General features: G+C 51.4%; 1 protein-coding gene across 2 annotated transcripts in view; it reads right to left on the reverse strand.

Annotated features, from left to right (window-relative positions):
• Positions 1-558: 558 nt before the first annotated feature.
• Positions 559-15,218, reverse strand: part of PDYN (prodynorphin) — a 29,837-nt gene continuing 15,177 nt past the window's right edge. For both annotated transcript variants that reach the window (XM_027078722.1, XM_027078723.1), the window contains 2 exons: positions 4,166-4,310; positions 559-2,799 (listed from right to left, as the gene is read on the reverse strand). In XM_027078722.1, the coding sequence (XP_026934523.1) occupies positions 2,170-2,799; positions 4,166-4,294 (759 nt within the window). In that variant the 5' untranslated portion in view covers positions 4,295-4,310 and the 3' untranslated portion in view covers positions 559-2,169. The remainder of the gene's footprint in view (positions 2,800-4,165; positions 4,311-15,218) is intronic.

Consider the following 15,218-nt stretch of genomic DNA (forward strand, 5'->3'; position numbering starts at 1 on the left):
AGGACACTGTGCCACCCATTCTCTAGAGTATTCTTCATCCCTAGCACACTCCCCCTTGTCTGGAAACACTTGTCCCTCCTGCCTGGTCAGCCCGCATAGGAGACAGCACCCCTCTTTCCTTTCCCCACTGTGTTGCTGGATGCTTGCGCTTTGTCACTGTTCCTTAAGACAATGTAAGAAAGAAAACTCTCGTTTACTGAGTGCTCACTATGTCCTAGGAGCTTTGCATATTTGATCGCACCTAACCCTCACAGCCACCTTAAAAAATTGGTATTGTTCACCTTTATTCTACAGAGGAGGGAACAAAGGCTCAGAGAGGTCAAATGACTTACTCAAGGTCAAACAGATTTTCAACTTTTCCACAAACTTTAGGGCTATGGCACCCTAAGTTTGTGCTCTTTCTGTTATCCTACATTTAGTTTTCTGACTTGAATGTGTGTGTATGTGTATATGTATATTTTTTCATTCCCCAGCTCTCTTTTCTGCAAAAGGTCTTATCACTCTTGGGCACTAAGGTGCACGTGCGCGCGCACGCGCACACACACACACACACACACATCAGCATCTTTCTTTTATTTATTGTACTGGAGGAGTTGGAAATAACACAGGCTTGCTAAGGACTAAGGAAATTCCAAGTAGATTGCAAAAATGGGTTGTTGAAAAGCACACAAAGTAACTCGAAAACAATCTATACATTTCAGAACATCATGAGAGGTGAGGGTTGTGCATGAAGAGGTGTGCTCAGTAGCATCTTATACAAAATAACCAAACTCATGTTCATTTCCTCCCCATCCAGACCAGCTTCCTGGATCCACAAACCAAACCACAGTGCCTGGGGACAAGAGGGAGAAAAAGAGAGAAAGGGAGGGGGGGAGGGAGCGAGGGAGAGAGAGATTGAGAGATTTGAGAGACAGACAGAGACAGAGAAAGGCAGAGAGACAGAGAAGAGGACTTAGATTAAGGTCCCTGCCTCTGCTTCCGGGTTATTTGAATCAAGGGAACTCATTTGTCCTCAAGCATTTAATCATTTCATTCCTCTTTCTAGCTTTATTCCGAGGCATTAAGAGGAAAGAATCACCAGGGGAGATAAAGAGGGCCTCTTCCTCTTTCTAGCTGTTGCTTCTGGATTCCCTGACCCAAGGCCCAATGCATATGTTTGTCCAGATGGCTTGGACTCTTGGAGGCTGATTCAGCTCCTCAAGAACACGGCTGTGCTTAACCTCATCAACTTGACTCAGCGTCCGTTCATCCTGGGGTTAGAGTGTGATACCGATCAGTTTAATTTGTTTAATGAGGGATGAGGGAACTGGTCCACATTTTGAGTATGTTGTGCAGAACAAATTGGTTTGCCTCGCTCCCCCCCTTGATCATTTCAGCATTCAGAAGGCGAGCTGCTCTCATTAACATTTTCCCAAAGGGATTTTCACTCCCTTCCTCTCCTGTGAGAAGTTGGACGCTGTCCAGCGTACCAACATGGACTGTAGTTCAGGAACTGGGTTCTCAAAAGGTGTGTTTCTAAACAATGTGAACTCAGAGTACAATAACTGAACATTTAACCCACTGGGAGCCCGAACTCTCTAGTGTAGGAATACCTGCTCCAATAAAAGGCAATGTTTAAGCTTTTTACCTAAAGCATGGTCTCCATTGTAGGGAGATCTTTTGAGGTCTGAGAATAAAATGTTAGGATTTTTATTTATCTATCTTGTTTTAAATTTCTACCTTTTGTATGTTTTATGATACACGCATATACTATATAAATGAATACATCTGCATGAGAGGGGGAATGCTCGTTTTTCTTCTGAGAGGGGCATTGGTCAGAATGCCTGATCATAGATCCAGAGAGATCAAGAGGTCAGTCTGGATTCCTGGAGTTGGAGAGTCACGTGAATGGGATTGATACCAAAAGCTGCTGCTGGTGGTAGTTTTAGAGTTGTAGGGCTGGAGCCAAGCGCTAAGCCTATTGGAGAGGGGAACCTCCATCCTCCCGCCTCACTGACCCAGACAAACACTGCACCCAGGCAGAAGAGAGGCAGGCTAGGTTTGGATGTCTTATAGACAATGCTGAACTGAGCGTAGGGATGGGGGCTATAGGGGCAGATGAATGCGTTCACTCCAATCTGGAAGGGCATTACGGGAAGCTCCTGACTCAACTCCACGATGGAGAGGTGTTTACACATCAAAAAGCTCTTCATAATAGGCATTGGGGTCTTCCTGAGACCGAGTAACCACCTTGAACTGGCGCCGGAGAAAATCGCCATAGCGCTTCTGGTTGTCCCACTTGAGCTTGGGACGGATGCGTCGTAAGAATCCCCCATAGCGCTTGTACAGGTCCTCATGGCCCACCTTATCCCCATCTCCAGCCGCCTCTGAGCTCCTTTTGGGGTATTTGCGCAAAAAGCCCCCGTAACGTTTGACCTGCTCCTTGGGGTCCTCCTCATCGGAATCCAGTGTTCCAGCCTCCATGGCACCATCGTTCGGCTGGGCCTCCCCAGTCAGCTCAGACTCTGCTTCCTCCCCCAACCTGCCAGAGAGACCCCTGAGCTTCTCCGCCAGGCTGCTGCTTAGATCATTCTCCTCCGCTGGGGTTCTGAGAAGGAGCCTGTTTTTCTCCAGTTCCTTCCAGGAGGGCCCCGCGTGCTTCGCCAGCTCACTGTAGGGCTCTTCCAAAGCTGCCTTGCTCTCCGAGTCTCCCTTGTCATTAAGCCCGAGGGTGAAGGGAGTGAGGGAAGACAGAAGGCCCTGGCACCTCTCCCACTCCTCAGCGGGCTGCAGGGCGGCCTGGCATTCCAGGGAGCAAATCTGAAAAAGACCCCAAAAGACCACAGTGGAAATACCACCACCATCAAACCGTCAAACTACAGGCCCCTGCCCCTGAGAGTCCCCTGTCCAGGTCTGGGAAAATTAAAAAACCATTACTAAGCCCCGGGCTGCCCACTTTAATGCTCCCAGTGGTACATAGAGGTAGGTGACTTTGTGCTCAAGTGGAGGATGAAGAAACAGACGTGGAGAGGTGAAACAGCTTTCCCAAGGGCACCTGGCTACAGGTGACATTGCCAAAACTGGAGATAAGATCTTCCCATAGCACTCTGCCGTGCTCACCCATAATCTTCCACTTCTGACTCCAGAGGGAATAGTTGGTTCTCCCAACCTTTCCTAGGTGTGAAGGATGCTGCAAACACCTTATAGAGGGGATCAGAAGCAACGCAGAATGGTGGAAAGAACACATATGAGGGGATGTTTAAGGGTTCATCAAACCTGGAGGGATGATAGTATATACTTCATAGCAGTAGGGAGGAGTTAAACGTGATGATGATGATGATAACAATGACCACAAGGACGATACTAGACAGTACTGGAACTTGGACCCAGGTTCTAATGCCACGAATCACCATGTTTAACCACTGGGCTCTTTTGAGGTCATATATGGGCAGCACCTGGTGCACTGTATGCATCCTAGTAAAGAGTGGCTGGAATTGTATATTCAATACTTTGCATCCTCAGTTCATGGAATCACCCCCATTTTGCAGATGAGGAAACTAAGGCTCAGAGAGGGGGTTCCAGGGTCATGGAACTAGAAATTGGCAGAACCAAAGCTCACATTCTGTCCACCACACCCATGTACCTCTACTCTAGCTTGTCTGCTGCCATGGGAGAGGCACAGGGAGAAGTTTGACTCACAGTAAAGCCAGCAAGGCCAGCCGAGAGATGCTAAAGCCACAGGAGAGGAGTCAGGCTTGGATCCTGACAACCAGATCCTGGCATCTAGGGGTGGTGAAAAGAGCTCCTTCCCTGCGAGTGACTAGGTCTGGAGGCGCCTATCGGCCTGGTGGTGAGAAGCTCTGAAAAGTTCATCTAGGGCTGCTGACTCCTAAAGTCAGCACCACCTCATAAATGACACTCCTTGTTACCAGGCAACAGGCTCCCTGGAAACCTGAGTCCCAAACCTGAGTGAACCCATGGTGGTAAGATCTGGGGTGGGGACAGGAGGCTGGAAAACAAAGTCCCTGGCACCCAGGCTGACCACGGCAGGACATGCCTTGCGCAGGTGGGATGAGTCTATAGGACAGGTTCACAGCTGCCCAGGCCTGCTACCTTCCCTCTCTGGGCTCCACACACAGATGGTCCCTTCCATCTGTGGAAACTCACAGGAGTCCCTGAAACTCACCAGGGAGTTGATGGGTTTGGGCCCATCCTGGGTCTTCACAACACACAAGGAGCACCGGGACAGGCAGTCTGCTGTGGCGGAGGGGAGCGCAAGGAGGCAGGCAGCCAGCACCAGCCCCTGCCACGCCATTCTGTCTTGGCTCTTCCTGCCGGAGAGGGAGAAAGAGGAAATGAAATCTGTGATTGCCTACTCTGTGGGGTGTGTCCTGAGCCTGCAAAGCCAGCTCCTGCTGGCAGAGTCCCTGCAACGTGCTAGGAGCTTTCCTATGTGTTCACATTCAATCTGCACAACAACTCTTAATGTGGGCTGTGCTATTAAACAGATGGGAAAGTTGAGGCTCAGAGAGGGGAAGTGATTGCTACCACAGCTAGGAAGTAGACAAAGATCTGTCAGGCATCAACCCACTCTGCCCATGCACCTGCCAGTAGACACGAGGCTATCTGCTTTTCTGTGTTCTCTGAGGCTTCCGTCCCCTTCCCTTTTCCCCTGCTCCCCAAGCTGTCCCCAGCTCAGTCCTTTCTGCTGTGGACCTTTCCCACCCCAGCACTTCTCCTTACTCCAGCCATAGCTCCAACTTCACCTGTCTCCATGCTGGCCCCCTGCCTCCAGCTCCTTCTCTGGTCCCTCCTGCCCACCTTGAAATGCCTTTCTCAACATATCAATGCTGGGATCAGACCCATTGGGCTGGGTCAGGTCTGGCCCTTCTCCTAAATGTCAGGGACACCCTCAATTCCATCCCTACACCCAAGTCTTCAGCTCTGGGTTCCGACCACATCCAGCTACCTGTAATTCCCCTAATGAATGGATCAGCGCCTGTCCCACCTCTGGCCTTTTGCATGCTAGTCCCTCTTCCTGGAAAACCCTGCTCTCCTCTTCTGTTACCTATTGTTTAGGTCCTAGAGTAGATATCACCTCCTCCAGGCAGCTTTCCCTGATCTCCTAGGCTGGAAATGATGTTCCCCCTTGGTATTATCCCAGAAACTAGTGCCTCCTCCATTAAAATAGTCCACTACTTGGTAGTTACCTATGTAAGTCTTCAGACTTTGGTTTCATGAAGGCAGGAGCTGTGTCTTGTTTTCATCTCTGAAATACTTTCTCTGTGTTCCTCAAACATGCCAGGCTTTCCCCCACCTCAGGACCTTTGCACTTCCTGTTTCTCCATCTGTGGTACTGTGGCCTCAGATTTCCACATGGCTCACTCCTTCTTGTAACTGAATGAATTCAGTGTCCCATCACCAGGGAGGTGTTTGCTGACCCCTGCGTTTAGCACAGCTTACTGGGTCTCTCTCGCATCCCCGTGCTTTCTTTGCATCGGAACACTCACCATCTCAGACTGTCCTACCGTTTGATGCTTGTCGTTGTTGTTGTTTATTATCGTCTCCCCACTAGAATATTAGCTCCCTGTGAGCACAGACCCTAACTGGCATAGTCCCACTGTAACCAGCACCCACAAGCCAGACCAGCATATAGTAGGCCCTCAATAAATCCTAGGCAGATGAATTAATGCTTCACAAAGAGTCTATTAAAAGCTGTCCCTTTCATAGCTAGCTCCTTATAATCCAAATATCAAGATGCTGTCAAATGGGGGCACAGTGAAGAACTCCCAACTGGGAATGGGCAGTTTCCCCGAGACACCACCCCGGGCATGGCTGCCACTCTCTCCCCACCCTGGTCCCTGTAGTCTGCAGCCTCCATCGCTGCTCTCAGGTACGGCTGTCCTCCCTCCCCTCTCCTAGTTCCCCTTCCTGCACACTGCCCTGTTTCCTCAGGTGATGAGGGGGGTTAGAAGACTCCACCCAGGGCCCCAGGGCCCCATGCCATAGCCCAGAGCTAGTCTCAGAGCACACAGTAGGTTCCCCTCCAAAGCATGCCTGACAGGAGCCCAGGCACCGTTGATGGAGCCCCTACTGTGCTTCAGGCCTTGACTGAGCCCCCGTGTCTGTCATCTCATTCATTCCTCCCCGTTGAGGAGGACACTTTCGGTTCAGTGAATTCCCCATGCACCCCTGTGAGTGGTGAAGCTGGTGTGCAGGCACAATCTGTTGGACTCCCCACACATGTGCCGATACATGACTACAATTTCTAGAACCACTTTGATTCTCTAGCAGCTGAACCCTCCGTGAGGCCCAGAAGGCCCCATGCACAGAGCTGTTACTTGTATATTATTTTCAACCCACCTGCCATCTGTGAGAGGTGGGCATCATTATCCCCACTTGGTAGATGAGAAAGCTGGTGCTCAGAGAGGACCGGTGAATCTCCTGAGGTCACACAGCAGTTAAAGGCTCTTCTGCCTCTCTTGAGGCTGGGCTAGGTCTGCTCCCCTAAGCAGAGAAGCTCAGAGAAGAAACCTCGGGGAGCTGGACCTGTGTCCATCCCACGCCTCTCTCCTTCCTCAAGTTTCTCTCACGCTCTGTCAACTGCTGAGCGGATTTGGGTTCCAGGCCAGTGAGCTGTGCCATTTATGTGCAGATACAAAGCCGGCAGCTCATGTTTTCTCTCCTATCAGCGATGGCTGGGCTGGCCTGGTACAAGGTTAGCAAGGTCCTGCTCATCCACTGGGGAGGGGCAGCATCACCACCCTCTAACTCCTGGCCTAAAGCTTCCCGCCCAGCTTGGCTGCTACAGTAGGAAGCTCGATTTGAGATCTCATTGTCCCAGGCAAATACAGTGTCAGCATCCTTTCTTTTCATCCATTTCCTTTATATTTAATAATGATAGTTCTAGCTGACCTGATGGTTGGTGAGCACTCAGGCTGTCCTGAGTGATTCTCATGAACGAACTCATTTATACTCACGGCAACTGTGTGGAGTGGGTACTGTTGTCATGCCCACTTCACAGATGAGGAAACTGAGATAAGACACCTGCAAAGACTCTAGAGCTAGTAAGCAGCAAAGCTGGGATTTGCCCCCAGGCAGTCTGGCTCCAGAGCCCCAAAGCCCACCTTTCTAACCATCCGGTACAGCCCCAGTCCCTTCAATGCACCTCCTCCCCAGCCTCCAGCTCCTCCCTCCTGGCTCCAGAGCCGCCTCCAATTTTGCCCCTGAGACACCCTCCACACAAGCAGCCAGAGGACAGTTCTGAATGACAGTGTGACTGCACCCTGCCCTGTGTCCGAGTTCTCCATCCCCCCGAGCCAGGCCCTCCAGGGCTTTCCTGCCGAGGAGAGCTGCCATCGACCTGGCTCACTGTGTGCATGGCCCTGTGTTGAGACCTGTTCATATCTCAATGCAAGGGGTCCTCGTAGCAACGCCCAAAGGCTGGGACTGATATTCTCCCCACTCTGCAGTGAGGAAATGGACGCACAGAGAGGTTACATCATCTGAACGAGGAATCCCAGCACCCAGACTGGATGTGAGCTCCGTCTGACCTGGACCTGACCAAACCTCCTGCAGTTCTACAACGAATGCCCCCTGTGCCCCATTGGCCCAAACTTTGGCACATGGAGCGCCTTTCTCATGCCGCCCGTCCTCTCCGCTCTCCCTCTGGCCTGGCTAACCCTCATTGTTCTTCAAAACTCAGTCTCGGTGGCCTCCTTCAGCAATCCTGTCTGGATTAGGGTCCTCTTTTGAGCGCGCACAGCTCTCTGTCTATCACATAATTGCCGCTTTCTGAGTCTCCTGCCAGCTCGGACTTGGTAAGTGCAGAGTCCCTGAGGTGAAAGAGTATGTGTGTTTAAAGATGACCAGTAGGCCAGAGGGATGAGGGAGCACAAGAGAGGAGACGTGGGCAGAGGCCGGATGGTGTCAGCCCTTGCAGGCCAAGGTGGACCTTGCATTTCATTCTAGAGTGATGGGAAAACTAAGGAAGTTTGAGTGATTGATGAATGAATGACTGAACGAATGGTGTCCCTAGCACCGAATGCAAGGTTAGAACAGAAACAAGAGCTCCACACGCATGTGTTGAGTGAATAACCAGGCAACCCTGGACCTCTCAGGAAGCCCCTTTGAATTTTTCTGGCTCATACTTCTGTGCCCCCAGAGAAATCTCACAGGTCTGCAGGGCATCTAAAACCAACACCTGCTAAAGAAATTGGCAAATGTTAACGAAACCATGGAGTGGGTGAGGGGAGGAAAGAGAAGAGGCAGAGAGGAAAGGGGAGACAGGAGGGAGGGGAAAACCAGAGGGAGAGAGTGAAATAAGGGGGTGGTGGGGGGAGAGGGACAGGGAGGAAGTGAAAACCAGTCAAAGACAGAGCAGCCAGCGAGAGGCAGAGGGAGAGAGGGAGGAAGAGAGACTAAAGTGGAGACACAGAGGCAGAGGAGAGAAAGTGAGCGCGGGAGGGCCATGAAGGGGGGAGACACAGAAAGAGCGAAGGCATTGGGGCGGGGGGTGGGGGTGGGCAGAGAGAAGGAAACAGACAGGAGCATGGGGGCTCCATTCCAACCTTACTTGGGCTACAGGAGATGGGAAAAGAAAGAGGCGAAATGGAGTGATAATACAGGGCCTGCAACCGAGGGGAAGCAAAAGGAGTTGAACGAATTAATTAGCCCCTACTGCAGGCTGGGGCTGAGAGCTCTGTATCCATGGTCACATCAATCCAATAACAGAGCCTCCTCCGTGCCAGGCTGTCCGTTACCACTTTACACGTATTATTCTAACCCTCACAACAACAGACACCCAGAGGTGAATGTTTTCATACCCATTGTACAGGGACAAGACTGAGGCTGGGAGAGGAGAAGTTGCTTGCTCAAGTCCACTTGGCTTGTTAAGTGGGAGAGTTAGGCCTCCAAATGGATCTACCCGGTCTCTAACAGAGACACATCAGCCCTGCGGTTTTCCTAAGCCATCCTGTTTCTTCCTTGGTAGGATAAACAAATTATTGAGCAACGTCAGATGAGTCCCGGGGTGGGGGCTGGGGGGAGAGTTTTCGCCTTTGCTGTGGGGATTAGCTTGGAAGTTGTACATGAGAGATAGCCCTGCTGGCTCATGGTCCCTGACTTGGCAGGAGCCAGGAGAAAAGGAACTTTGCTGTTGATCTCTGTGTAGGACGCGGAAGGGAGCTTGCTGGGTGAGCTCCAGGGGCAGTGAGTCAGTGCGCAGACCGCGGGGAGGGGCCAGGGTAGGGGGCTTGCGTGGCCTATGGTGAAGGAGCCTCCTAAGCCCCCCCCCCCCCAGAGAAAAACCTCTCCACTTGCAGGTTTAGGAAGCGTTTCCTCAGCCACTACCTAGAGGCACATCGTGACAGCCCAGTGAGAGAGGCTGGTGCGGGAGGAGGGTGCTTCTCCCCTCAGGGGAAAGAGCATTTTGGACTCCCCAGCCTGCATATTCACATGATCCAATCCTTAGATCCAATCTTTATAGGTACACATCCCATTGTTTCTGTTTCTCTGCAGAACCTGATTCATACAACACCCGTCCCATGTGTTTACATAGTGTCTTGGCTGCTTTCATGCAACAAGAGCACAGCTGAGTGTTGAAACGGGGACCACAGGGCCCGGAACACCCCAAATATTTACTATCTGGTCCTTTACAGAAAAAGTTTGCTGACCCCTTTTGTTACGTTTATAACCATTTTATCATTCTAATTACTCTAACAGTGTGGAAGCTGATTTTCTTGGGGAAATCAGAGCGGGATCACCCCCCTCTCCTAGCCTCAGTCTTCTCACCTGTCAATGGGTTTGTATCACCTCCCGGCCGCGGTTCCTTAAGACACCCCTGGACGGCACCATTTAAAGGCCAACACACTGTAGACCCTTTCTTCACCAGGGGCCCAGAGTTCCTTGAAAGGGAAAGGCCTGCTGGCCCTCTTACCTCCTCCTGATATTTCTACACTGTAGTCGGAAGGCTCCGAGGAGCGGCCAGCATCTTTATTTAAAAACCCAGCATGGGGGCTTCCCTGGTGGCGCGGTGGTTGAGAGTCCGCCTGCCCATGCAGGGGACACAGGTTCGTGCCCCGGTCCGGGAAGATCCCACATGCCGCGGAGCGGCTGGGCCCGTGAGCCATGGCCGCTGAGCCTGCGCGTCCGGAGCCTGTGCTCCGCAGCGGGAGGGGCCACAACAGTGAGAGGCCCGCGTACCGCAAAAAAAAAAAAAAAAAAAAAAAACCCAGCATGGAATAATAATGGCTTGTTTTAACATCGCAATTACCTCTCTGAGCACTTTATCGCATATGATTATCCCTATTTGATAGAAGAGGAAATGGGAAAAGGTAGAAATGAAGTCCCTGGTTTAAGGTCACATCATGAGTCAGGAGGGAAATGGAGACAGAACTGGGACCTCCCACACCCTGGCCGTGACCCCAGCAAGCGCTGTGCTGCTGATCTGTGCCAGGCCCAGGGCCTCCCGTGGACCCTCCAGGGCAGCTTCCAGGTGGAAGAGTGGGGACCACGTGACAGAGTCCCCCAGGCCCTGAGCACCTGTCTGGCAGAGATGGGATTCTGAGTCCACCACAGCCCCAGTTTAGGGCACAGTGACGGGCCTGTATCTCAATGACTGCTTCCTCCTCCCCTCAGGAGGATCCGGTAGGCTGAGCACTAAGCCATTTACTCGATAGGGAAACAGAGACTTGGAAAAGCAAAATGACTGGGCCAAGAGGCCGGGCCACAGGGAGCAGGCTTAGGGTCTGCCTGAGACTAGTCCACAAACCAGCCTGAGCTCTAGGCACTGGGCTCCCCCCACTCCAGCTCACGGTCCTGAAGACAAGACTGTTCTGGGACTTAAACCCCCCTGGAAGATACATAAAGTTCACCTTTGTGGGTTTCCAGTGGGCTGGCCAACAGAGTCCCCCCAAACTGGAAAAAAGTGTTTTTGTTAGGCCTTTAGAGTCATTAACAAAGAATGGATGATCAATCTGGGGGGATGGGGGGGGACCACCCTGCAATTCAAGGTCACGGTGTTCATTAAGTGTATTTTTGAAAGAATGTTATTTGAGAGCAAGATCCCTATGCAACTCCCACCCTTTGTTATGGGATGCAATTAAGAGATGGGGAGAAAAGCAGTGGACAGAGAGATGGAGGTGAAAAGACAGAGAGAGAGAGAGAGAGAGAGGATGAGAGGGAAAGAGAATGGCAGAGAGTTGCATATGGAGAGAAAGAGATAAAGACGCCTAGAAAAGCAGAGAGTGAGATGACAGCCCATGTGGGAAAAGAAAATACAGATGAGAAGCAGAGATGGGGAGGGGGTGAATGGGAATGAGAGGGAGAAGGTATAAGGAAGGGGAAGGGGGAGGAGAGGGGAAAAGAAGAGGGATGGAGAGAAGGCAGAGAGGAAGTGGATCTTGATCGGGAGGTTGACCTACTATGTGACTCACAAACACCAATTCCCTCCTCCCACAACCCTCTGATCTGCCCTGTGTTTCTAGTGGCCGGTGGACCAGTGGCCCAACCACATAATAACTGCTTTGTAACCTCTTGTCAGGTTAAATCAAACTGTCCAGTAATAGGCCAAGGGGCCAAATGCCTATGGGCACATTGCCCCCTGGTGAACACGCCTGCGGCCTGCAGTGACCACTCTGGCCAAGAGAACGTCTGGAAGGATTCAGGGAGAGGACTCCAGAGCCAGGAGATGTACCTCGTGGCCTTGGGCCTTTACCCTGCCGCCAGGAGCTTCCATCTGAGCTCCGGCTGGAGTGATTAATGACGTCTAACTTCATAGGACCCAGGGACACCTCTCTATCTCCAGGGCCGGATCCTGGGCTTACCTGGGTGTCTCCAGCAACGTTTACTGCCTGCCACAACGGCCAGCTCTGTCTCGCTGAAATCGTTTTAGCCCTTTTTCGGACCCAGTGAGATTAACCAACATTTATGGGCTGGGATGAGGGGAAACGGTGAGAGATAATCAGCTAGCTGACTGCACTTTCTCAGACATGCGTTGGAATCAAGCCACCAACTATTGATCCCACTCAGAAGATGGAAGACATCTAATAAATACAATAATTGTGCAAGAATGACCCAAGAGGTGGGCCGTGGGCGGGGAAGTTAGGAAGGATCGATCGAGAAGAGACTTCGAGATCCTGCGGTGGCAGCTGAAGACATAAAATCTTCTGTTGGTGTGGCGAGAAGGGGGTGGGGTTGGGAGAGGAGGGCCAGCCCCCCAAACAGAAATGTTAGACCTTAGATCATATTTCCTGGACGTAGCACACAGCATGATGGAGTGGGATGATCAAGGATGCTATCATAGGTTGGGGGAAGGGGAGGGCTCCAGTTCTGCCGCTTTGGACAGTGAAAACTTGAGCGGTCACACTAGCATTTCCTGAGTACCTACTAAATGCCAGGCCTATTACTGTATCCCATGGGACCCTCCAGTAACCTCAGGAGGTGAATATTATTGTCCTTACTGCTCAGGGAGCGCTACTGTCCCCAGTCACACAGCAAATGAGTGGTAGGACCGGGGACCTGAACCCAGCACTGTCTCGGGTGTTATGAGACACACATTTAGAGGTTATATGAAAAATTCCCCGCTCCTCAAGAGCCTAAACCCTCTCCGCGTGCCTAGGGGATGGCAAATTTCTCGAACAGTTCCAGAGCTGGTCCCTTTGCCCACTCTGCTAGAACGTGCTGGGTACTGCTAAGAAGACTCTGAAGTATCCCTCTTCCAGCTGTAGCGGAAACATGGGATTCGCCTGCCACCCTCTAGCTCATCTGGGGCAAAGCCGTGGGCTTGAGATCCCTTCAGCAACCTCCCCCAGCAGCACAGCTCGCCCTGCTTGGGCTGCTGCAGCAGCTCCCCCACGCAGATCTCAAAGCCTGGAGATAAATGACCTGCAAAAATAGAACAAAAGGCAAGGTGGAGTGGGACGGGGTGGGGGGGGGGAGGGAGGGGAGAAGGTGAGGGGAAAAGAGATAGAAGGTGCAGCGATGGGAGGGGGAGCAGGGGAAAAAAATAAAGAGAAGCAGATTGACATTCTGAAACGTTTTTGCAACGGATCGTAACTGGAAAGCCTGTCAAATTAGAAAGACAAGCCTTGGTATATTTTCCCAACCCTTGGAAGAAAGACGTTGATGAAGACTTTCTGTCTGTGGGAGGGGAACTGAAATCAGATCCAATAACCTGAAGAGGTCGTTTCCTTGGGAAGCTTGGAGGCTTAATAAGGAATGTTTGTAAAGTTTGGAGAGATTCTAGGTAAAAGATACCCAGGAAAGTACGAGGTCACAGAATTTACTATTCAATCTTGGAGTCACAGCAGGCTTTTTTCCCTGAAGCTCACCAGCCTTTCTTGCAAATCAAACTTTGAGATTCTATACTACTTTCTTTGAATGCAGATACCTTTACCGCTGAGAAAATGCCTTTGGCATCTGAGTTTCCTCCCTGCTTAACCTTGACTCCTCTGGCTGTAATTTACATGAAAGCAACAAGTCCTCTCAAAGTAAAATTGACAAGAAAAATCCTGCTAAGCCTGGGTCTCCTGGCATGTTGTCACTTTCTCTCCCCATTCCCCTCCCAGCAAAACAACCCCAAACTTCATTTCTGTGTAAAATTACATCATAGGAAGCCACTCAAAGCAGCACCCTGTCAGCGATTAAACACATCCAAAAAGAATGAAAAGGCTGAACCTGGCTGTACCTTGATGTACACGATACATGGTAAATGCCAGAGCCCTGACGTCTCATTAATGTCCCCAAGCTCTTGTTCTTAAGTCCAGCGAGAATCACTAACCTTTAAAATTACTCTGATTAGCTAAACCTCTCCCTTCTTCCACCCAGGGCATCCCGTTCTCGCATGGGCACCACCATGGGGAGGCAGCCTCCCAGGGAACGAAGACCCCCACCCCCGGCCGAAACCGAGGAGTGGTCCTCTTGGGAGGGAGCGACCCATCTGTTTAAGACAGGGCTGTACGGAGAGGGGAATTCCAAAGAGCAGTCCATCTCAAACTGATACGGCTTTTGTAAACTAGCCTCATAACTCTTACTACCTCTGCCAGATAATCAGACCCAAACCGGAAATTCCCCAGCCCAAGCTCCCACCCTCTCCAGGTTCAGAGAATCAGGAAAAATAAATAAAACCAAGAGAGAGGGTTCCAACACCCTCTGGTTATTACCTGTGCTCCCCTTTGTCCCTGGGCAGCTTCTGGCCGAGCAGGTGGGAGGGTGGTGGCTGCAGGTGGCCGGAAGACCCAAGGATGGTCCTGACTCTGGTCCAGAAGGAGGTGCCAAAGGGGTGGCTGTGAGCACAGCCAAAGCCCCTTAGAATGGCAGTTCTGGTGCCTCAGCCCCGCTTTTATGGACTAGAACCTCCCCCTGTCGCTCAGTCCTTGCTCAGCACAGGCTGCTCAGAGCCAATGGGAAAGTAGCTCAGAGCAGTCAGAGACGCAGACCCCTGGGCCCTTCAACTCGAACTCCCTGGGCCCAGCACAATAGGCTTCTCTTCGTGACCGAGCGTGTGGAGGAGGCAGGCAGCCGAGCTGGGAGGGGGTGGTTTCTGGGTGTAGTGCTGTTTGTCACTTGAAATCCGGCCACTTCAGTCTTTGATGCATTTCCAGGAGAGTGTCACAGAAAAAGAGAGAGAGACGTGGGGAAGGACAGAGTGAGGAAGAGTTAGAGACACAGAGAGAGACTCAGAGAGAGAGACAGACAGACATATATAGAGACAGAGATAGAGATATAGAGACAGAGATAGAGATAAACAGACAGACAACTAGACATAGAGACAGGTGGAGACAGAACGAGATGAGAGAGTCAGAGAGAGACAGACAGACAGAGAGACGGATGGACACAGACAGAGGGAGAGAGAGTCAAAGAAACAGAGAGCAAAACAGAAAGGTTCAGAGAGAATCAGTAACAGAGAGACTGTGTCAGATGACAGGGAGGGATACAGACAAAGCAGGGGAGAACGAGTCAGAAAAACACAGAGACACAAGGAGAGAGTCAGCTCTCAGAGATAAGGAAGCCCAAAGAGACAGGTAGAAACAGAGACAGAGGAAGAGGGATAAGGAAGCCAGGACACAAGACAAACTCAGAAGCCACACGACAAACAGATGCAGAGACAGAGGCTGCAAGAGTCCTGTGAGAAGAAAGACAAGAGGCAGAGGAAGCCAGCAGGGGCGTGCGTGGCCCTGTGTTGTGTGCTGTGGCAGCCGCGTGCATGGCTGGTGCATGCGTGTGCTGGAATGTTTTTG

The sequence above is a fragment of the Aethalodelphis obliquidens genome, unplaced genomic scaffold (assembly GCF_003676395.1).
Source record: "Aethalodelphis obliquidens isolate GAN/ISIS:26980383/991018 unplaced genomic scaffold, ASM367639v1 scaffold42, whole genome shotgun sequence".
NCBI classification, from domain to species: domain Eukaryota; kingdom Metazoa; phylum Chordata; class Mammalia; order Artiodactyla; family Delphinidae; genus Aethalodelphis; species Aethalodelphis obliquidens.